The 22,520-nt window shown below is 39.1% G+C and overlaps 1 protein-coding gene across 8 annotated transcripts in view; it reads right to left on the bottom strand.

Moving 5' to 3' along the window:
• Positions 1 to 22,520, bottom strand: part of COG5 (component of oligomeric golgi complex 5) — a 288,472-nt gene that overhangs the window by 14,215 nt on the left and 251,737 nt on the right. For 4 of the 8 annotated variants that reach the window (XM_007105321.4, XM_007105322.4, XM_028490186.2 and 1 more), the window contains 3 exons: positions 13,991 to 14,094; positions 10,041 to 10,278; positions 4,543 to 4,619 (listed from right to left, as the gene is read on the bottom strand). In XM_007105321.4, the coding sequence (XP_007105383.3) occupies positions 4,543 to 4,619; positions 10,041 to 10,278; positions 13,991 to 14,094 (419 nt within the window). Of the gene's footprint in view, positions 1 to 4,542; positions 4,645 to 5,884; positions 5,965 to 8,175; positions 8,519 to 10,040; positions 10,279 to 13,990; positions 14,095 to 22,520 lie in introns of those variants that run through there. The other 4 variants (XM_028490188.2, XM_028490187.2, XM_055085080.1 and 1 more) reach the window with 3 other exon arrangements.

Below are 22,520 nucleotides of genomic sequence, written 5' to 3' on the forward strand. Positions count from 1 at the left end.
ACTTGGAATTAAGAATCCAGAAACCTTGGGGAAATCGTGATTGCAGAGGATGGACTGAGTGGAAAGAAGCTGGAAGCGCTCGTCACGGAGGCTGCAGAGACGGCCACCGTCAGGTCTGCAGACCCGCAGGCAGGGACCTGCACGGAACCTCAAGTGACAGATGATCACGGAGGTAACTGTAGACACGTGAACCCTCACCACTCCTCCAACTGAAAACTGTTGATGTGAACACTACACTCTAGAGTTACTAATGGTCTTCCTTCTCCGGGCCCCTCATGCTAACAGATCCATCAGAACAGCCCCTACCTCCTGACAGCTCTCAGTGCTCTTCCACTAAACCCAAGGAAGCTTCCAGCAGAGCAGGCTGTGGATATAATTCAGGGACCAGGCTGTTCCCTGGGAGCGGGCCTGCCTGAAGGCAGGGTCTGTGTCCCAGGCGGTGAGAGGCCTGTGGCTCTTTCTGTCCTTTGTCTCACAACCATCTGCACTGACAGGCCCCGGGCCAGGTGGAGCGAAGGTAACCTCCCTCACGGACACCTCTCGGGGGACACCGTCATGCTGCGGAGGGGTGGACAGGGACAGGGCCTCGTGTGTCTTGTGTACAAACACAAACCACCCAGCGGCAAGTCCCTAATGTCGGCAGCTTTCTGAGGCAGCATTCTCTCCGGGGTAAAAGATTCCCGCTGCCTGGGAAACTCTCATGTAGACAGTAAAAGGTAAATGCCTGCAAGAGGCTTGCCAGCCTAATTAAAGAGTCCACTGACATTACGTCCAAGAGAAGTGCCCTGTGGCGGACGGCTGCCTGATGAGGGGAGGGTGCGCCTGCCAAGGCCGGGGTGTCTGAGGAGGGGGAAGGGAGGCTGCACCGGGGGTCTGGGCTGGAGACGCCCTGCCTGGCACCATCACCCTCCCTTGCACTGGGCCTGCTGCCCCCTCCTGCAGCCCCTGACTCTAAACCTGCTGGGCTTTTGGTTGTTTGGCTGACTGTTTTTCTCACCGCCCGACCCTTACTGTATAACGTTTTAGTATATGTTATATTATTTTTAGGCTCCCTTGTTATTTTTAAATGGATGAAACACTGCAAGAGGGATTGTTAAATATATCTGTTGACTTTTCTAACTACAAATATAAAACAACCAAAGCAAAAAATTTGAAAAATATAGGAAACCTCTAAAGGAAGAATCACTAGTAACAATGGTACTTCTCCCAAGGTAACATTTTGATGTTTATCCTTGATTTTTCCTCTCCAAACACACGTCATTATTTTAAAAATAGTAGGGATCCATACCATATATACTGTTTAGTAGCCTTTTTCATTTCGTGATGCATCAGGAAGTATTTTTCATATTCTTAGATATTAACTAACAACATAACTTGTTAACGGCTGCATATATTTGATCCTATGAACGTGGCATATTTTATTTAGCCCATCTCCTCCTGACTGCCACTGGGCTGGTGCTGGTGTGACTCGGAACCTTTAGGGAGGAGCCCAGGTCAATTACGCACACGACCACTGGACGACGCCTTTTCCCTGTCACGGTGCACAGCACAGACGGCAGGGTTCACAAGAATGGGCCCTGCCACTGCAAATGCCCAGGACTAATTTTAGAGAAGAGACAGATGTCTTAACAAGTTTTTGCAGATAGCAAATGAAGTGCCTAGAACTGGGTTACTAGAATAAAGACGAGTCTGTACTGACTCACTCCTCTCTAGGAAGGGACTCTGTAGGACCTCCACATGGGGAAGCTGTCCTAAGTCAATCACAACTGCAGAGAAGCTGGTGGAGCCAGGGCCTTTCCCGGCCATGTATACAGGCAGAGGCAGGGGCACCGACATCCCTTTTCTCCAAAGATGGGATCTGAAACCTTCTTTTCAGACTAGGGCTAGATTTGAACCCCAGGATATACTACGCTTTCATTTTATTTCCTGATCCACTTAATCTTAAAATCTTTATCAAATGGTGTCCAAGACCTCTCAAACAACTGAGAAAGCTCTAGGATCAATCCGAGAGATTTCTGTACATTCAATATATCTTTAGGAATATACTGATAGATATAAATCTCTGTTAGAATTTTTCACTGAATTCAAGATATGGAGAAGTCTTCACAGGCAAAGTACAATCACTCTTATTACATATGTGCCAAGGCCTTAGGAGCTGAGGGTTGTGCGGGAGGAAGCTCAGGGTTACCAGAATCCCAGGAGAAAAGGGCATAAATCTTTATAGATGGAGAAAGGGATGAAACTCTGCCCCTATCACTAGAGCAGCTGAGGTTCAACAATAGAGGGCCCTGTGAAAAAGGTGAGAAACCATGGGATGCACAACATTAGTGGGTCATGAAACCAATTAAATGGGTTAAAATAACCAACCAAATGAAAAAGAAATGTCAGAGAATATCACATGAAGTGAGAGTAATTACTGTTTCATGGCACACGTGTGTGTGCGTGTGTGTGTGCCTGGGTTTGAGTGTACTTGCATGCAAGTATATGCCAGATGGTAACATAAAATCTCTCTTAATGTGAGTCAGAGTCAGACTTTGGAAACACATCTAGATTGACCATTGCCCCATGAGAGAAGCTAGCTATAAAAAACATAGGATTTTAAAAAATTATACACTAACCAATCATTAATTTTTTATTCCATAAATAGATACTAGAAGGTGTCACTATTCAAACTTTAAACACTCCTTTAAAGAGTTCTTCTTTCATGTGAAAACTGGGAGGGTTGAAAGAAAATCTTAAATGAATTAAAATAGAACTGTTCTTATGTGAAACCTTAGAATGTGTATCTCCATACTGTGACACAACTTTAAAAGCACTTGGATAAAGGCCGTCTTGCCTCAGCAAATAAGATAAGCACTATTTTAATACATACACGTGGAATAAACAACTAAACACGGGAGCCAGCACTATCAAAAATAATAGTCTAATCTTAAAATCGCAAATCCCTAATCACAGCTTTTCCCATGCCTTTTAAAATACCTAGTTGGTTGATATCCCTCAACATGCTAAGGTTCTGTTACTCAGGGCAGCATTTGATCATCCAACCGGGACTGCCATGTTACCATCATACTCAAAGTCACTGACTTTACAGGAGTTTTATTAAGGTTATTTTTATGGTACATATAGATGACTGGTGGATCGTGTACTCAGTACCTCTTAATGTTTCGACTTGTCCATATTTGGTAGTGCCAAACCCTAAGGCTTCCAAAATACTTAAATACTTTATAAAAGGTTTGCGCTAACCCAAAAAAGGTATCTGAAAACACTTGTGATCTCACTTTAAATTTTTTTGAAATCCAACTCAGATGGGCATCTGAGAAAAATATTTCAGGCTCTTGTGTCGGCATTAAAAAAAATCACTGCCAATTACTCACAGGCAAAGTAAAGGATAAGCCTTCCCTTTCAATCAACAACCTTGGGTTCATTACACTTGAATTTTCTACCAAAAGCTTGGATGACATAAGAGAGTGAAGCAATCTTTTAAAGAACATACTGCTTATTTGATTACTCTAGTTTCTAGTACTGAGTCAGTTTATAGAAAGCCACATGCCTGGACTCTCTTACCTACCTTTATAAAGAAACATTCAAAAACCATTATGCTTGGGGTATTATGGAGAGTTGATACCAAGGTTTCCCATCTGGTAAGCTGTGGTCAGAAGATGGTTATAAGCATTGTATTGACCCCCTTGGCCCTCAGGGTTGGTCATCATTTTACATGTATATATCTTCTATGTGTGCCATGATGTGAAAAAGTTTGGGAAGTTTGGCTTACTGAATAAACAGCCGTATGAACAACATCTTTTTATCTTCTAAAATCTGATACTTAAGACCTAGTCATTAAGCTATTCAAGTCTTTAAAATTTGAGCTGGTAAAAGGTCTATATCTAAGCATTCAGCACTGAAAAGAATTTTCCTGTTAAATTGGTATATTCTTAGATCATGAGTTTGAATTAACTCATTGTTTTTCTTTTTGAACTGGTTTCTAGTAAGCTCAATCCCAAATTTTGTGCTCAATTGCATTAGACATCTTTAGCCTAAATTATCTACTACATTTACAGTCATTCTCTGCATTTCACCACTAAACTCAGTTCTTCTAATACTCTAATAGTTTTGTTAGGGAATGTAACTTATGACCTTTTTAGAAGTAGACTGGATTGAAAATGATAAATGAACCAATAATACTTTCAGAAAAAGACATCTATAAATTATGAACTGCCTAGTATTACTACTCAATATATTTCTGTAAGACTGGAGAATAAAAAAAAAAAATCCCCCTAGAAAGAGCATAATAAAAAATTTACCAGCTCAATCTTATGAACTGCAACTCAAAAGTAACACATACACAGACAGACATACATACACTAGTCATCGCATATAACACTATATAAATTTCTGGTTTGAAGAATAACATTCAAATGCCACTTGTGCATCACAAAATAGTTGGATAATGGCAGTTTCATACCGATGGACATGAATAGGAGAGGATTTATCTGCTAACAGGATATGGCTATATTAACAGCGATTAACAGAGTTATGTCTCACCTGAATGACCTCAGCATTCGATAGGACTTTCCTAAATCAGATACTCTTCTGCAGAACGGACCCACAGCCAACTCCATCTGAAATATTAAAAGATATCCCCAGCTTTTTACATCAGAATCTTGAAGTGAACTGGGGACACGCTTGGATCATAGAAGGTTGTAGCTTGCAGTAAACTTAAATTTTACCTTCACTGTGAGGCAGGTTTTGAAAGTCAAATTTATTAAAAGGCAAGAGCTGAGATAACTTCTGCATTTATTTACTAAAGAGGCATAATTCCTTCAAAAAGAGAAAAGCATTTTTTGTTATGTACGAGGAGAAAGTTTAGATTGTTTTTCTCCACTGAAAAATCAGAAAAAGGAAGGTTTTCAAGCCTGCCTGTGTGGCTATACTTTAAGCAGACATCAGGAGCCTTTGTACATTAACATAAATGATGTCCGTTTTCACCAGGCTGGCTCAGGGGGTTAAAAGCACCGACTCCGGAGGCAGCGCACTTGTGTCAGAATTTCTGCTCTACAACGACTAGTTGTGTGGCCCTGGACTTAGCCTCTTTACGTTCCAACTTCCTCACCTGTCAAATGAAGGTAATGCCTATCGTAAAATTATGCAAGTAAAATCATTTCACAAAGCACTATGTGCACAGCATATAGTAAGTGCTTGTTAAATGTCAGCACTTATTATCAGTATTTTTAAAACTTCCTCCTTTTAAATGTTAGTGAATTAATTTGTTTCCTGACTGAAGAATTTAGCAACTACTACTTTCACTTCTCTTTATTTTCCTCCTTTGACTGGAAATTTTGTCATGAATTGAATTTTAGGCTACCCATTCTTTATCCACCAAGCACATATGCAAAATTTTTGCATATGTGGTACTCAAGATAATAAACCATCTCTCTATGCTCGCTATAAACCGGACCCTGGTAAAGAATAATTTAGAAAATGACTGAGAAAAGGCTGCTCCCTGGTAAATCAACATCTTTCTTCAGGAAAAACATATGAAAGAAAAATGGGGTTTCTGTCTTGCTGGCCATCTTTCTGAAAAACTGTTCAAATCTCCTTGACATTGGAAGACCATGGAGACCTAATCACTCACTCAACTCATTTGAGAAACATTTTTGACTCCAGGCACCAAGCCAGACACGGGGATAAGAAGATGAATTAGATGGTCTTGCCTCTGAGGAGCTCTCTCAAATTTATCAAAGAAGGGGATATATATTTATTTAAACAATATAATTTTTATTCATCTAAATTATAAGAGAGGTATGTGTGTGTATACATAGACACACATACACACATACTGATTACCATTAAGAGAAATGACAAGTGTGAAATCAAATGTACAAACTGAGTGTCGGGGAGAAATGCAGGGCAGCTTTCTTTCTTCAGATGGTCTCAAGCGTGAGTCGTGACTGGTGAATTTCTCTCCTAGCATACAGAAGACACAGTATATACCCTGTAGGTTCTAGAGGGAAACCAACCTCACATGATTAGCAAACTCTCTAAAATACAAAAGAATAAGTAAATAAAAAGAGAACTCTGAGGAAGAAAAGTCAGACCCTTGCCAACAATGCAAAAGAGAGCGGCCTCGACCCAGTGTTCTCGAAGACACTGGGTGATGGGCTGTTCCTTGGGACCTGTTTATTCACTCAATGGGAGTTTCTGGCTTCCTACAGAATGTGGCATTTATTTTATAGTCAGCACAAAGTACAAATGTGGTATCATGTACCTATGACTGTGTGTGTGTCTGTGCATGTGTGCATATAATGGTTTCTTACACACTGAAATTATGTGTAGTATTTTTCATGAAATGTTTTCGTCCATTTTTTTTTCAGTTACCCTAGTGGGCTTCATCATTTTCAAAGATTAAACCAAACAACCTTTGCCTTAGCACTTGAGCAGGATTGAATGTTAAAACAAATAAGTGGCTAGGAAAAAATTACGGTATGAGAGACTATGACCTCAAATGGCTGGGTCACCTATGATGACTGCAGATTTCTATGCCATAGGACAATTTAAAAACGTTAAATGTTCAAAATAAATTTTTCATCCATCAAGGACCTCTAGGGTACTAAAAACCATCTTCTTCTGCCAGAGTTCCATTAAACAATAAAGGCCATGTTTCTGAAGGGCAGGAATGTTCCTTTTAGAGGAGGTGACTCTGCAATTAGCTGTGGATACAAAAATGGCATCTGCAACTGCCTCTCTCCAGCTCTCCTGTTGGGAGGGAACGAACCGTCAGCTCAGGCGTGCTGAACTAATTACATAGCTGCTCCGTGCCCACCGCAGACATGTGGTTAACCACAGGGCATCTATGGATACTCCCAGGGCATTCCTGCCCTGATACTGTTCAGGAGAAAAGGCAATGGGAATTAGAATCTTGATTATCTGGGGTTCTTCCCTAAATTTATATTTCCAGGCAAAAAGAAAAATAGATACAAATATATAGTATTTAAAGGGCACCAGAAATAAAGAGAAACTGCTCAGAGTGCCACTGAGTAAATGATTTAATGCCAACGTCAAAAGCCATCCTTCCCCTCAGGAAAGAAACACAGTGGAGGGGCAGAGGGGAATGTGTGGTTCAGAGGGCAGTATGGACAAGTCCCCAGAGAGATTCTGAATCAGAGAACCCCAGTGGCCTTGGACCAGCTTAGTGATTTAGAAGTGCTGTGTGATTAGTGTAAACACAGAGACCATGTGGTCACAGTAGGGAATTAATTACCAGGAGGAAAGCGCCTCATGCCCGTGACCTGATTCCTAGGGGGTGTGCGTGGGGCACCTCCCTCATCGTGAGCCCCCCCAGATGGCTCCCTGCAAATACATACTCTTTCACCTGTGCAACGACGCCAGTGGGGAGAAGTTAGGATTCCTAAAGAAATCTTTAAAACATATCATTATCTGTCTTTGCAACTGGACTTTATGCCAAATAATCAGTATTCCCAAACCTACCCTACTGGAATCTTCTGAGCTCTTTCTCTTTCTGTTATTTATGCCAGAAAAGCAGGCACTCTCATCACAAGAACTCTTTTCAAACCCACAGAAGATTTGTGCGGTTTTGATTCCAATGGCCTCAATGGCTTTGTTTAATTTTGAATACAAATCGGTAGAACTTTCAGTAATGAGGCAGCCAAAAGGCTTTCTAGTCCCAGGTGATGCCCGTCATGAATATAAACGTCAGGGCAATGCCATCTCAGGGTTTTGATTCACCCCAGAAAAATGCAACCAAGTACGGAACCCGAGGTACAATGCCACATAACTGCAGTTGTGGGAAGAAACCACATCAAATGAAATAAAAGCCCTCAATTCACTTTAATGTTTTTAAAATATGGGGGAAGATATAACAGCTGGATAATACTTGCCAAAGCTACTGGTCACAACCACGACTGACTTCAGAAGTGCTGGCACCTGTCTTTCCTGCACCCACGACCCACAGGGCCGGGGAAGCAGCCGCAGAGTGAGTGGCACGAGGTTCTGAAACAGGGACGCTATCCCGAAGTGAACCAAGGAATCAGCCCCACGGAGGCTGCAGCAACCAGTGTCACTGCCGGCCTGGAAAGGATACTCTTAACACCGAGTAAGAAATGGAAAACGGAGGCCGCCCTGGAGCATAAGTTAGTAATAATGATTGATGAGTTTCATTTATCTTAACGGAAGGGACCTGGGGAAAGGTTTGGTTTATAGGCAACATGTCTTCAGAAAGAAGGAATGCCAAATAAAATTCTGAATGTGCAGTTTTAAGGAAGGTGGGAGCTCAACCCTGCCCCTGGATGCTATGCATTTTGAACAGGTGCCAGCTGTGGTAGCAAGGGTCACAGGACAGTGCTCTCCAGCTTTCAAAACTCACAAGGTCACATAGCATTAAAATAAAAACAAAAACAAAAAGCCTTCTTCCCACAGCACTCTCATTTTGGCCATCTCCTGCTTGGCTGCCACTCTAATTGGACTTGAAGTGCTGCCTCCAGGAAAGTGACTCAAGAACCAGCTGGAGCAGAAGGCAAATAAACGGGTGGGGGAGGGAGCCCAGGGAAAGAAGAGGACAGGAAAAGAAAAACAAAATGAAGGAGGAAAGGGGGAAAGAAGAACAGATACCCATTTGAGTTCAGCTCACAGTGTTTTTAACAAGTAAGAGCAGGTCTTGGTACATCACTGTGTTTTCACTTTGATAAGCAGCCTGTAATCCCAGAAAGGGACAAGCATGACAATATACAGAATTTACCTGTAACAAGAGAATGTACAGGTGCCTGAGAATTAAGTTGATAAAAACGGGAAGGGTAAAAGGAGCCACACGAATGGTAGCATTTACTTTCAATTTTCATGCTGAGGTTACTAAAGGCATATTTCACAAAGGAAGGCCCTTTACTCTGACCTAGCGGTCTCAGGCATATCATTTGGAGATGAAAATGACTAATTCGAGACCAGTTAATTTGCAAAGAGCCTGGCTCTTGAAACATTATGATATGTACCCGTTCCTTATTGTAACTGTCAGGTATGAGGGAGCGTCTACAACCACCGCCTGGTACAAGCAGCCCGCCACATTCCTACTCCTCGGAGTAGGAATAATGAACCAAGACTTGCTCCCAGATACACACAGGAATAAAAGGGACATTACAATTTGTCCATCTTTATAAACAGGAAGGATCTGGCACACCGCTAGGAATAATCCAGTCGAATAACTATTTAGACTAGTAAAGCTAACAGCTTTCAAAGGCTTAAAAAATAAGTTCACCTTTGACGTGCTATGTAAATACGAATTGTTTCTGAATCTTTTTTTAATGAAAGTGGATGTATGAGGTGTTTTTTCTCTGCCTCTAATACTATACCTAAGGCTTTTAAAAAGTCTGTCTAAAGAACAAAGAAAAAAACCTTTCTATAGGAGCTGATTATGGTTCTGCTATTTTAATGTGACTCCACCTCGTTCACATCAGATAGCGTGGAATGACTTCAAGGTGGCCATGCACAAGAAAGGTACTCTTATGTAACAGAGGGGGATCAAATAATTCACCTGGTCCTCTGTGCTTCTCAATGAATTAGAACACCGCCCTGGAGGACCACGCATGTGTCAGAGATCTTTCTCTTTACATGACAACAGACAGCCCCTTTCTACTGTTTGAAGGATAAATTTCATAGTCTATATTATTTTCCAACAAGGTTAATCAATTATTCTTACCAGTACTGATCTGGTGGGATAATAAAATAGTGAGAAAGCCCCATGCTATGTAAAAATGGGAAATGGGGAAATGCTGCTCTACTGTGGAACAAACTACTTAGCTTAACCTTGAAATATCAAAGATGACTGATGATCCTTTTGTTAAAGACAAAGTAAAAAAAGCTGGTATGAAAGTATCTTTAAATTCTTTCCTTTTTTACCAATTAGGTTTAGATTTACTTTTTTCATGTTAAAAACTTTCTTCAGTTAAAAAACTGAAGACCATAGACGGTCTTTTATTTAATGGATAATACTGAGGCTGAAACATTTTCCCCTTTGTAGCTATGCATCAGTTTACCTGCGCAAAATCAGCAGCAAGACGCATTTTCCCACCTTCACCAAGAGGTCTTATGAGACTGGCATTTCGGATAAAAAGTTCAATGGCTCTTTGGGCAATAGCTTCAGTGTTGTCAAAGACAAAATCCAAGCATTCAAAGTGTGTAAAGTAGTCACTCATAACTCTGGCAATAAAACCTTGAAGCTCCTTCATGTAGAGAGAACAGGGAACATCAGGCTTTCCTGAACTGGGTAATGATCTGCAAAAGAAAAAATCAGCCAGTACACTAATAGGCACTATTTGATATCTGTCTCCCCCTCTGCCTGCTATTTCACTCCTAAGCAATTTTTTACTTTAAAGGTAGGAAAGGAATTGTTTATTTTTGCTAAAAGTTAAAGAGCATAAAACGATGTTTAGATTATATTCTAAAGACTGTTTTAGGATGCTAGGAAGATGACTGAAAGAATCTTGGAATCCATTTACCAAAAGACTATTAAAAATGAAACAGACAACCATCTGTCTTGGATGATTCGCAGAAGTGCCTTATGCACTCTGACCTCTCAAGGTCTCTTCCAGCTTTACGACTCTCCATCCACTCACGTGGTTTGCCTGGTTAGTGAATAAATCAGTATTAGATACTGAAATAGGATTTTACACTTGGTGGCAACAGAAAATGCTGCCTTCCCCAAACAGATTCTTGGCAAAGATATCTCTGCTCTTGTGCTATTTAATCCAATCAGTCCAATAGTAGAATTCTGACTGTGGAACTGGTTATGTAACAATACACATGGTATGCAATTTTTTCCTCCCAGATGATGTTTGGAAAGGCTTTAATTTGGATCAACAGATGATGCCAGCTGATGCTCCATGAAATACTATTTATAATTTATAAGTGTTTATAATTGCTCTTTAAAGAATATATGAAAAGAATGTGCAATATTTATAGGAAAGAAGAGTTATGCCAAAATTAGAAATCACCTGATATTAATTAGCGAGCCAGTGAGATCACTGGCTATATAATGCTGAATCTTTTTTCAAAAAATAAATCATACTCTGAGAACGATGCAGAGAAATTGGCAACGGTCTAGGGAAGAACAACAGATATGATTCAAATGCCTAGAGCAAGAGAATGAGGTGAACTTAATTATTTTAAAATACAGCAATGGTTATTATAAATGGGATGCTAACCAAAGGTCTTCCACATCCAGAGAGCGGATAGAAATAGAGAAAGCATGCTATGTTCCAGCAGGAAGAGATTTTGTTCAGGTGTAAGAAAGAATGTCCTAAGTATGGCAAGGCCACTGAGGGGGCATGGTGGAACACTGCTGTTTGCAATATCGTAGGGTGGAATGCTGCTTGGTACAGAGTACAGGGACAGCTTTAGTAAGAGATGGCAATCTTCACGTGGGGGTTGGTTTTTGCCAGATTCAGACCATCATGGCCTATCTTTATTCAGGTTTTGTCAGTCCAAAAGGCTAGGTTAAAAAAAAAAAAAAAAAGGAACCAATCTCTTTCTAATCTTATGCTTTATCAAAAGCACTGTCATTATTTTGGTAGTACTCTGGAGGACTGTTTCAAGAATTCTAAACTGGTTAGGTGATATGATTTCCTTGAGGATTAGAAAATGGTATACTAAACCAGGTTCCATAAGCATGTGTCAATGTAAGTAAAATAAAATGATCTATTAGAAAAATTCCGAAATATGTATTATCAATTCTCAGCATGGATTAGAAGTTTGACTTAAATTTACTAGAATATAAACCTTGCTTGGCAATTGCTAAAGCTCAGTCTTGCCAGTTAAATCAAACCTTTTAGTAAGAGTTCTCAACTGATCGAGTGAGAAGAAACGTCCCGGTCTGTGTAATGAGAGCCCGCGCACAGAGGCAGAAGCGGCGCCAGTCGTTCTGGGGTCAGTGTGTGTCTCCTCTCGTCAGAGGTGCTCACCCACCACTTCAAGGCTCTAGGGTCCACCTACTGTTACCGACTTCCCTGTCCCATTCAAAGCTGATATCAGACACGAGTCATTTTACATTAAATAACAGAATTTCAATCAATGTACTATGTCAGACATTTACAATTTAAGCTTTATCTAATTTGCAAAGAAACACACAAGGCCCACTAAATACATTTAAAATACCAGGAAACTGTGTTGAAGATTACTTTTTAATTCGCAGGGGATTCTGTAATCATACTACAAATAAGGTTGGCCTAGAAGGTAAACCTGATTTACTCCTTTTACTGTGAGTAGGTGTGAAGGGCTTGGAGGGGCAGGTATTCATTATTATTTTTCCAAGTGTGATCCCGGAAGATGGCCCTACTATAAAAGTGATTCCACTTGCTGAATAGTATCATCCAATGTCACCTTATATTTCATATAAGCCATACATATATGAAATGACATGACAGAATTACTAATAACAAGGTTCTAGAAAGTGGGAAAATTCCTGCCATGAACGCTCCACACTCCTGTATGGCCATGTATGGAAAATAACTTTCAGTGGAACCTCAAATGTCTGCTGTACAGAGAGAGTGAGCTGAAATGGAGCCATTAATGGCCATATGGGGGAAAAAATTGAGGACAATGTTATACATCTTAAAATAATGCTGCATACCTGTGGCAACCTATCAGTTAAAGAACCAATCTGGCTCACTAGTATTTAAGCAAACTAATAAAAACATATCTACTTGGGAAACCAACTTTTAATGTTTAATGTGTTATCTGCAGGCACCAGCTGTGGCTCATCAATACACTTACTCAGGTAAGTACCTGACCACTCTTATTAGAACAAGCCTTCAAAAATTTCTCCAGTTTTGCTTCCTTTTCAGAGGCATTGATGATTGGTCAAACTGGGACATTTCAGATCATTTCTGAACAAAATTCATTTCCTCCCAAATACTGGTAATCAGCAGTTTTATATTCCTGTCTCCAAATACTACAGCATTTTTGCGTAGAATCCACTTTACCCTTCTGTGCTTCATACCATTATTAAAAATAGAGACTGACCTTTTCACCTTTCAAAAGATACTTTGTAAATTAAATAATAAATGATTTGAAAAATTAAAAGACAGTGTAATAATCACATAATTTTTCTACGAACAGCTAGACTAGTGGCTAGAAATTTAATAAAGTAGATATACTGTTAAACAACATGAACATAAAGAAACAGGGCAGTTAAAAAATAGTAACTAACTATGAACTAGGAATAAAAAACACATACCTACACTAATATATGAATATTTAGCTCTAGAGTATGGTTAAGCTTTTTTAAAAAATCACACTAAGCACGTGCAAATAACTATTTCAAATTCCCCACAGTTTTCTAAGACACTAAGTCAAAACCAGTTTACTTTACTTAAAAAGATTTCAGTAAACACTAAGCTAGGAACTATGATTCTTATTGTCAAGACACACATGATATGGATAAGCAGTATACATACGAAAGAGCTGTGGAATAATACCAAAGTGCTTATGGCTAGGAGTGACATGACCAGATTAGACTGCCACAAGACTCTGACAAAGGAAAATCATCTTTGCAGGGGGTTGGTCAGGACCTTGCCCTCAAAACCAGAGCAGGAATCGGACTAGGAGAGTGACAGAGGCAGGACATTTTATACAAGGAATACCACGCCAGTACCAGAGGCTCAAGTACAGCCTATTTGTGAGAAGTAAGGAAAAAGATATAATTGCAAAGAGGAGATGGTACCAAATGTCCCGAAGTGCCAAGCTGAGTCCCGCAGATGTTAACGGTTCCACGTTTCAATGACAGGAGAGAAATGATGACAAGAAGAACTGAAAAAATTTAATCTGCTAATGGTACTCAATGAATAAAGTAGGATAAGGGTGGGGCCACAACCCCATCACAAGAGGAATAAGGCTCTAGATTGGTAGAGACTTAGGGAGTAGAGGTGGAGGTGGGAATGAAAAACAAAGGTACCGAAGCTTAGTGAAAACTTTGGTTGGAAGTCATTACCCAGAAAAATCTTCTTGATGCATAGTGATGATGATGGCCTCTATAGCATCTCCCACGGAAGTCAGCAAGGGTTGCACAGCATTTCCCATAAGAACATGGACTGCCTGAAAAGAAGATTAAATTAAGGAGAGGCAAACTTTAAATAGATCAAACACAAAAGAATCTGAAATATGAGAAGCATCTTGACTACAAGTTTTCACATTATATCAAATTCAAACTATAAACAGTTTAACTATAATACCCAACAGAAGTCTGCTCATCTCCTAACTGCTGTCAGTAATGATTTTTAAAGCTTAAAATATGTGGAACATGGCACTGAAAAATTTCAACTCCATCACTTTTCTCATATTTTCAAAAAGTTTAATGCTCAAATGAACCCCTGGAGAAAGAAGAAGAGAGGGGTAGTGCCACTTATGAAGCAAAGATCACATGAACACACTTTTTTTTCCTAATTTCCATTCGTTTATTCTTTATATTATTTTTTTTAACATCTTTATTGGAGTATAGTTGCTTTACAACGTTGTGTTAGTTTCTGCTGTATAACAAAGTGAATCAGCTATACGTATACATATATCCCCATATCCCCTCCCTCTTGCGGAACACATTTTTTAAAGTTTCTGAAAAGACTGAGGCAAGACCAAAAGTAATTCTTCAAAATTGGAACAACATCATATGCTTTTGACCAGACTGAATATAATAAATATATCAGTGATTCTTAGAGGGCAGAAGAGTTAGCCTTTTCATGGATTAGATTTCTATTTAGAGTTCTACAGCAGTTGAGTGTCAACTGGGGGCAATCTTGCTCCCCAGAGGACATCTGGCAATGTTTCAAGACACTTCTGATTGTCACAACCGGGGTGGGGTAAGGGTTTGCTACTAGCACCTAGTGGACAGAGCACAGAGACGCTGCTAAACATCCTGCAGTGCACAAGACAGTCCCCCGCGACAGAGAACTACCCAGCCTAAAACATCAATAGTGCTAAGGTTGAGCAACTGTTCTCCTGTGAGGTATAATGATCAATTAGGTTATATAAGACCCTAGGCCTTAGTTATAAGTTTTTAGTGTGAAAATATGACGGGGCCTCAGTAAACATTCAAAATCTAAATTTTAAGTATATTATATGTGCTTCAGTCATGATTACATACAATGAAGATGGATGACTCTGGCTCATACAAATGACTGAAATCAGTGAGAAAAGGTTAAATAGGACCCATATTCATTAAATTCCTAAACGTCATCTCCAGCCCTTAATCTCTGATAAAATAAACACGTATACAGGATTGAGAGAGACATGCGCTCCGCATTTTCTCTCTAAGCCCTCTTCCCCTCAATCCCTTGGCTCTCCTTACGAAATAAAGGATGAAAACAAACAAAAAAAAAAAAAAGAGAAAGAAAGCGTGTGTGTGTGTGTGTGTGTGTGTGTGTGTGTATGCACTTACAGTTTGCCCTCAGGGAGCTCACAATCTAGTGACAAAAGGTAACAAGTTGTAGTGGTATCAGTGCTCTACAGAGTGCTATGGGAACACGGGAGAGACACCCAACTTATACTGAAAGGATTTAAAAAACAAAAGGTGTTGCGTGAACTGAATTTCAAAGATCAAAATGGGTTAAGAACCAAGTGTGTGTGTTGGGGGAGGCGGGAGGCTGGTGGGGGCCATATGTCAAAGGCACAGGAGCCTGGGGAAGCTGACGCATTTGGGGAACTGCAGGTGTTCAACACAGACAGAGTACGAGGTGGCTGCCGATGTGGAAGAGAGACAGAGAGCAGATGTACTCTGCATAGGCTGCTAAGGAGATGGGAATATATCCTGAAGGGACTAGGAAACCAACACTGGGTTTTAAGCAATAAAAAAAAAAATGTGGTTAAAGCTTTGAATTGGGGAAAAATCATGCTGGACAGCAGAGTAGATAAATTAGACTGAAGTCGGGAGGATACAGTAGGAGTATAGATGCAAAGTGGTGAGTGCCTGAACCAAATCAGAGGCAGCAGGAACAGAGATGAGGAGACAGGGTGGAGACACTGGGAAAGGAAACAGAGGACTTGGGAATCAGATGTGAGAAATATGGAATGTAAAGACTGAAGGGTACACTCAGATTTTTTTTTTCTTTAATGACTTGGTGGCATTATCAACTGAATGTGTAAATGCAGAAGCAGCTGGCTGATTTAGGGATGGAGGGAGAAAATAAGGAGTTCAGTTTTGGACACGAGTTTGAAGGACTTACAGGGAAATCCACATGGGCTATCCAGTAGGTGCTGAGATCTTTACAGCTGTAGTTTCTGGCAAGTTTTGACTAGATATGGTTGTCTTTAGCTATTAAGAGGGGAGATGAAGCCAAAGGAGTCAATGAGATCCCAGAGGATGATCTGTAGAATAAGGCCAAATGCCATTTTAAGGTCATCCAGAAGAGGAACCTTTGACGGATTAAGAGGGGTAACAGCATGTATTTAGTACAGGTCACGTGCTGGATACTGTGCTATTGGCTTCGCAAGTAATCATCCCACTGAAAACTCAATTATTCCTTCCTCTAAGAATTACAAAAATCTCTAATTTACAGATGTGGAACCTCAAGTAATTTGTAGATAGGGAAACTAAAGTCAAGTTAAGGAGGTGTTATTGGCTTCGCAAGTAATCATCCCACTGAAAACTCAATTATTCCTTCCTCTAAGAATTACAAAAATCTCTAATTTACAGATGTGGAACCTCAAGTAATTTGTAGATAGGGAAACTAAAGTCAAGTTAAGGAGGTGTCCAAAGCCATCAAGTGGAAGAGCTGGGATTTTCTAGGTGCATTTGACTCCAATGAGCTTTTGGTTATATCACTACGTTGCCACTGGGCAAAGAAGTAAGAAGAGATCCTGGAATATGGTGAAAATAAATAGGAGATTTCAAGAAGGAAGGGAAAGTTTTCGACGCCAGTATGAAGGAGTACCTAACTACAGATCCTCCTACAAATAAGCATGGAAAAATACCAAAAACAAAACAAAAATACCTACTGGAGGCTTCTGGAGATGGAAAAATGCAATTAGTTTTAGAGGGGTGTATAAATATACAGCAACCAGAAGAGACTGAGTTTTCCTTTTTTTGTGATTCTGCTCTGAGAGTGACTATAATCATGGTAGTGGCAAGGCTGGGTGGCTAAAACTCTGAGAGAAAATCCAAACCAAACCAAACAAAATCTGCAGTCTTTCAGGTCAAAGGAACAAGGGGAAGGAGCCCTGGTTCAACCAGGGCTGCTGGAGAGTGAGAGGGGAACCTCAGAAAGGAGAGAGCCAGAAAAGAAAGCCTATTTTTCTATGTGTGAACACAGCACTAGTCTTCAGCTGACCTGAACATGTGTGTGCAAGGCAAACAAATGGCTTGCAACTAAGGCTTAAAGAACTATACTGAGATCTGAGACACGGCCAACTGCAGGTTTGACAGTGCACAATTTGAGTCTAAACAAGCTAATTAACTGCTAAAGCAATGGTCAACATTTTTAGGAGCAATATATAAAAATACTGAGTCTATACAACACAACGTTCACATTGTCTAAGATATATTAAAATGACTACATACAAAAAGCTAGGAGATGTTGTCAATTCTAAAGGGAAAAGACAATCAACAGCTGCCAACTGTGAAATGATCCAGACTCTACAATTATCAGGCAAGAACCTCAGTGAGGTAGAGAAAAAAATGCCCATAATAAATAAAGTAATAGGAAATCTCAGCAGAGTGACTGAAAATGTAAAGAACCAAAATGGAAATGTTAAACTAAAAAAATTACACTACATGCAATGAATGAGATGTAAATGTACTTCAGTAAATGTAAAGTTTCTATATTTTATGTGACACAGTACAATATTAACTCTAAAAGACTGTGGAAAGTTAAGGATGCATATATCCACAGAAGAACAACTAAAAAGAAAATGAAAAAGAGGTACAGGTGAAAATCTAAGATATAAATTAAAATGAAATTTAAAAAAATAATTAATAATCAAATAATCCAAAAGGTGGCAGAAAAGGTGGAAAAGAGGAAATAAAACAGAGGGGACAAACAAAAAACAAATAATAAAACTATATACCTAAAGAAAACCTTATTGATAATTATACTATGTTAATGGATTAAACACTCCAATTAAAAGGCAGAGATTATCAGAACAGAAAAAAGGCAAGACCCACTGTATACTGTCTTTAAGAGATGTATTGAAAAAATAAAGACATAGAGGAGTTGAAAGTAAATGGACAGAAGAAGATAGAGTAGTTAAATTAATATCAGATAAAACAATGCATGACAATAAGTATTAAAGCTAAAGAAGGATATGTCATAATGACAAAGGGTGTTCATCAGAAGGCATAAAAATGATAAATACTTATATAACAGAGCTTCAACACAACTAGTAATAGAGCTTCAAAACGGAGGAGTCAAGAATCAACAGAATGAAAAGGAGATATAAGCAAGTTCACAATCATAGAAAATTCTAACTCCCATCTTTCAGCAATTGATAGAACTACATAAAATACCAGTAGAGGCATATAAAATCTGAACACATCACTACACCTTAACTGATATTTACAGAATGATACTAAACAACTGAAGATTACATGTTTTTGTCAAGCACACATGGTTCATTCATCAAGACAGACCACATGCTAGGTCATAATACTCAATAAATTTAAAAGGACTGAAATCATACAGAATATGTTTTCTGATGGTAAGAGAATTAAATTAGAAATTAATATCACAACTTTGTAAATCAACTATACTTCAATAAAAAAGAGTGATAAAAAAGAAATCAATAAGATATCTAGAAATACCACAAAAAATTAGAAATTAAAAGAAAAAACATTGAATCAAAGAGGAAATCACAAAGGAAACAGAAAATATTTCAAACTGAATGAAGATAAAAGCGCAACATAACAAAATTAGAGGGAAATTTACAACTTTAAATTTTTTGGGGGGGGGGGTTTAAAAATCAATGGTATAAGGTCTCAAAAAAACAAACAAAAAAAGGCAAAGAAAATCCAAAATAAGAAGTAAAAAAAAAAGACAAAAGCAGAAATTAGTGAACTAGAAAGACAAACAGTAGAGAAAATTAATAAAGCCAATGGTTGGTTCTCTGAAAAGAGCAATGAAATTGATAAACCCACAGCTAGACTGATAAAGAAAAAAAAAGATAAGAACACAAATCATCAGTATAAAAAATGAAGAAGAGGTTATCACTATAGGTCCTACATACATTAAATGGACAGTTAGAGAATATCATGTACATTATTCTGACAAATTAGATAACTTAGATGAGTAGACAAATACCTTAAGTCACAAAGTATCAAAGCTCACTCCAGAAAAAAGATAACCTGAATAGTCCTGCATCTATTAAACAAATTAAATTTGTAGTTATAAACTTCCTACAAAAAAACTACAGGCCCAGATGGCTTCACTGGTGAATTCTACTAAGCATTTAAGGAGAAAACAATACAAATTCTACACAGATTCTTTCAGAAAATAGAAAAGGAGGAAACACTTCCAAAACCAGACAAAGAATTACAAAAGAGAAAACTATATACCAATATCCTTATGACCACTTTAACAAAAATTAAGTAAATCAAATCCAAGAATACATAAAAAGGTTAATACATCATGATCAAGGTTGGTTTGATATTTGAAAATAAATTCCTGTATTTTACTAACAAAATAAAGAGGTAAAACTGTATGATCATTTTATACAGAAAAAGCTATTTGATGAAACACCACCACTTACAATTTTAAAAAGTCTCAGTAAACCAGGAATAGAAAAGAACTTGTTTAAAATATCCTCCTTTAAGTAGTAAAATAAACAGAGTGCTTTCACCCAGGTCAGGAACAAGTAGTCAAGTCCATTCTCACCTGCTCTAGGCAACATAGTACTGGAGGTCCTAGCAGGTGAAACAAGGCATGGAAAACAGGTATCAAGACCAGAAAGGAAGAAATAAAACTGCCTCTATCTGTATTATGATATGATGGTGTACACAGAGAACTTTACAGCTGGGTGAGGTTTCCCACTTATGGAAAATATAAAACAGAGAAGAAAGCATTGTGGGGAATGCCTTCATGTAAAGGATGGGGAGAGGATTAATAACTACCACAGGAAACTGAGAAAGGATACTAGATTATATTTCATAAGCTCTTTACAAAGCAGGGAAGTGCTTGCCTAAAATAGCAAAGATTACAAAAATACTGAAGCCTCAACAATGCAGAATATTCCCATATATAGAACATCAAACCCACACAATAAGGGAGAACTGTCATATATAAACTTCGTAATACACTATCTGCACAAGATGATCTCAGTTAACAAATGGATCAGAATTATCGGGCTAAGGTGTTTAAATGCTACTTATAGCTGAGGTGGTTATAATGAAATGACTCTAAATGTATAATCATTAATATTAATTATGTCATCCATGACATAGAAGATAATGCTTGCAATATGAGATGATGAACTTTGAACCTAAAGTAACATTTAATTTTGGACAAAATCTCAACAAGGTAGAGGAGACTATTATGTGTCTACCTATATTTTTTAGTAAGTAAAAAAGTATGTTTAATATTTTTTCCATCAAATAATAAAAGCATACAGATTTCTGGTTCTTGGGTTGCACTTACGCATTGTAACATCCTAATTCAAAATGATGCACTAAGTTGCCTACAATTTTATGAAAATTCAAGATTCTCTTTTTTTTCTTTGAGTCAGAGGATTCTGTTTGTTCTTCACTTATTATGCCATAAAGATTTTTAAGGAAATTTAATGAAAAAGCAAGGCCAAAACTGTTTCACTGAGGTCTGTTAACATAAGAAATTCGGTCTCTAATTGACAGGGTCACGGCAGGAGGGCCGTGAACAGACTGGTAGTCGTCCCTTACCCAGTTCTCAAAGGCAAAACTGGCGAAGACTCAGCAAACTGCGGTGCCCAGCAACACCAGACGGCAGTCCTGGTGAGCAAACCTCAGAGTGAAGGCCACAGCTTGAGATGAGGGCAACTTCCCCTGCACTGGCCTCAACCCCCCGCCTAAAGTGACTAAAACAAGGAATAACCTTTATTGTAAGTTAAAAATACAGATTCAGAAAGTCTACCCACCACTGAATTACAGTGTCTGAAGAACTTCTATTTTTGACTTGTCCAGGAGACTTTCATCACCAGGCAAAGTGTAGGCAACTCTTTCTTAACCTACAGAATGGACTTTCTCAAACCATGTGTATAGATGCATATTCTATAGATATACAGTTATATATGTGTATATATTTAGAAATGCTTATATAGTATGTATGGGGTACAATGTAAAATATTATTTATCTTGGGTAGTGATCAAAAAATGTTTGACAGCTATGGACAGAAGATAAAGACAAATGAGTAACTATATATTGAAAAAAAAGACTACATGTATTCCCTGCCTCGAAGCAAGAATAAAACAAACCTTTCGGTTTGTCTTATTGGCCCGATTTTACAGTATTTTTTGATTATCAATAAACTGGACAACTCTTACTAAAAACAATTATTTTTATTTTGGCAGCTCTAATACTACTTCATCATAATGAGATAAGTACACTGGGAAAAAGAAAAGGATTCACAAGTGTACTTTTTCTATGTTGGAGGAAAACAGACTGTCTCCTCCTACCTCATATATGAATTTAGTGTCCTTAAGTTTTGCAGCCTGTTAAATCCCCATCCATGTCACCCATGAACAGCACTTGACCTCGGAATTTCCCTTCTCCTTCAGGACTTGTGACACTGTCCTCTCCCAATTTTCTTCCTCAATGATTGTTCTTTCTTTGTATCCTCTTTACTCTCTAAATATTTCTCCTTGGAGTTTACTGGTGGTAGACCATCTCTCTTTCTCCTTCCCTCTTTCTCTCTCTTAACTCTACCCAAGTGATCTAAATTCAGTCTAATAGTTGACATTTACTACCTTTGTGTAGGTATACTGTACCATTTTATATCAATAGATGCAGAAACTAAGGCAAGAGAAAACTTATTAACTTGTCTGAGGCCATACAGCTAGTTAAATAACTGAGATGGGGGCTTCCCTGGTGGCGCAGTGGTTGAGAGCCCGCCTGCCGATGCAGGGGACTTCCCTGGTGGCACAGTGGTTGAGAGTCTGCCTGCCGATGCAGGGGACACGGGTTCGTGCCCCGGTCCGGGAAGATGCCACATGCCGCGGAGCGGCTGGGCCCGTGAGCCGTGGCCGCTGAGCCTGCGCGTCCGGAGCCTGTGCTCCGCAACGGGAGAGGCCACAACAGTGAGAGGCCCGCGTAACGCAAAAAACAAAAAAAAACAAAAAACTGAGATGGGATTCATACACAGGCAGTTGAGCTCCAGAGTCTTTATTTTACTATGTGGCCTTAGTAGAGTTTCCAGGCTTTGGCATAACTGACAATTTTGGGCCTGATAATTCTGTGCTGTGGGGAGCTGGCTTGTACACTGCAGGATGCTTGACAGGATTCCTGGCACTGGATGCCAGGAGCACCCCACTCCAGGTCATGACAATCAAAAATGTTGCCAGATATTGTTAA

The sequence above is a fragment of the Physeter macrocephalus genome, chromosome 5, assembly GCF_002837175.3.
Source record: "Physeter macrocephalus isolate SW-GA chromosome 5, ASM283717v5, whole genome shotgun sequence".
Taxonomy (NCBI): Eukaryota; Metazoa; Chordata; class Mammalia; order Artiodactyla; family Physeteridae; genus Physeter; species Physeter macrocephalus.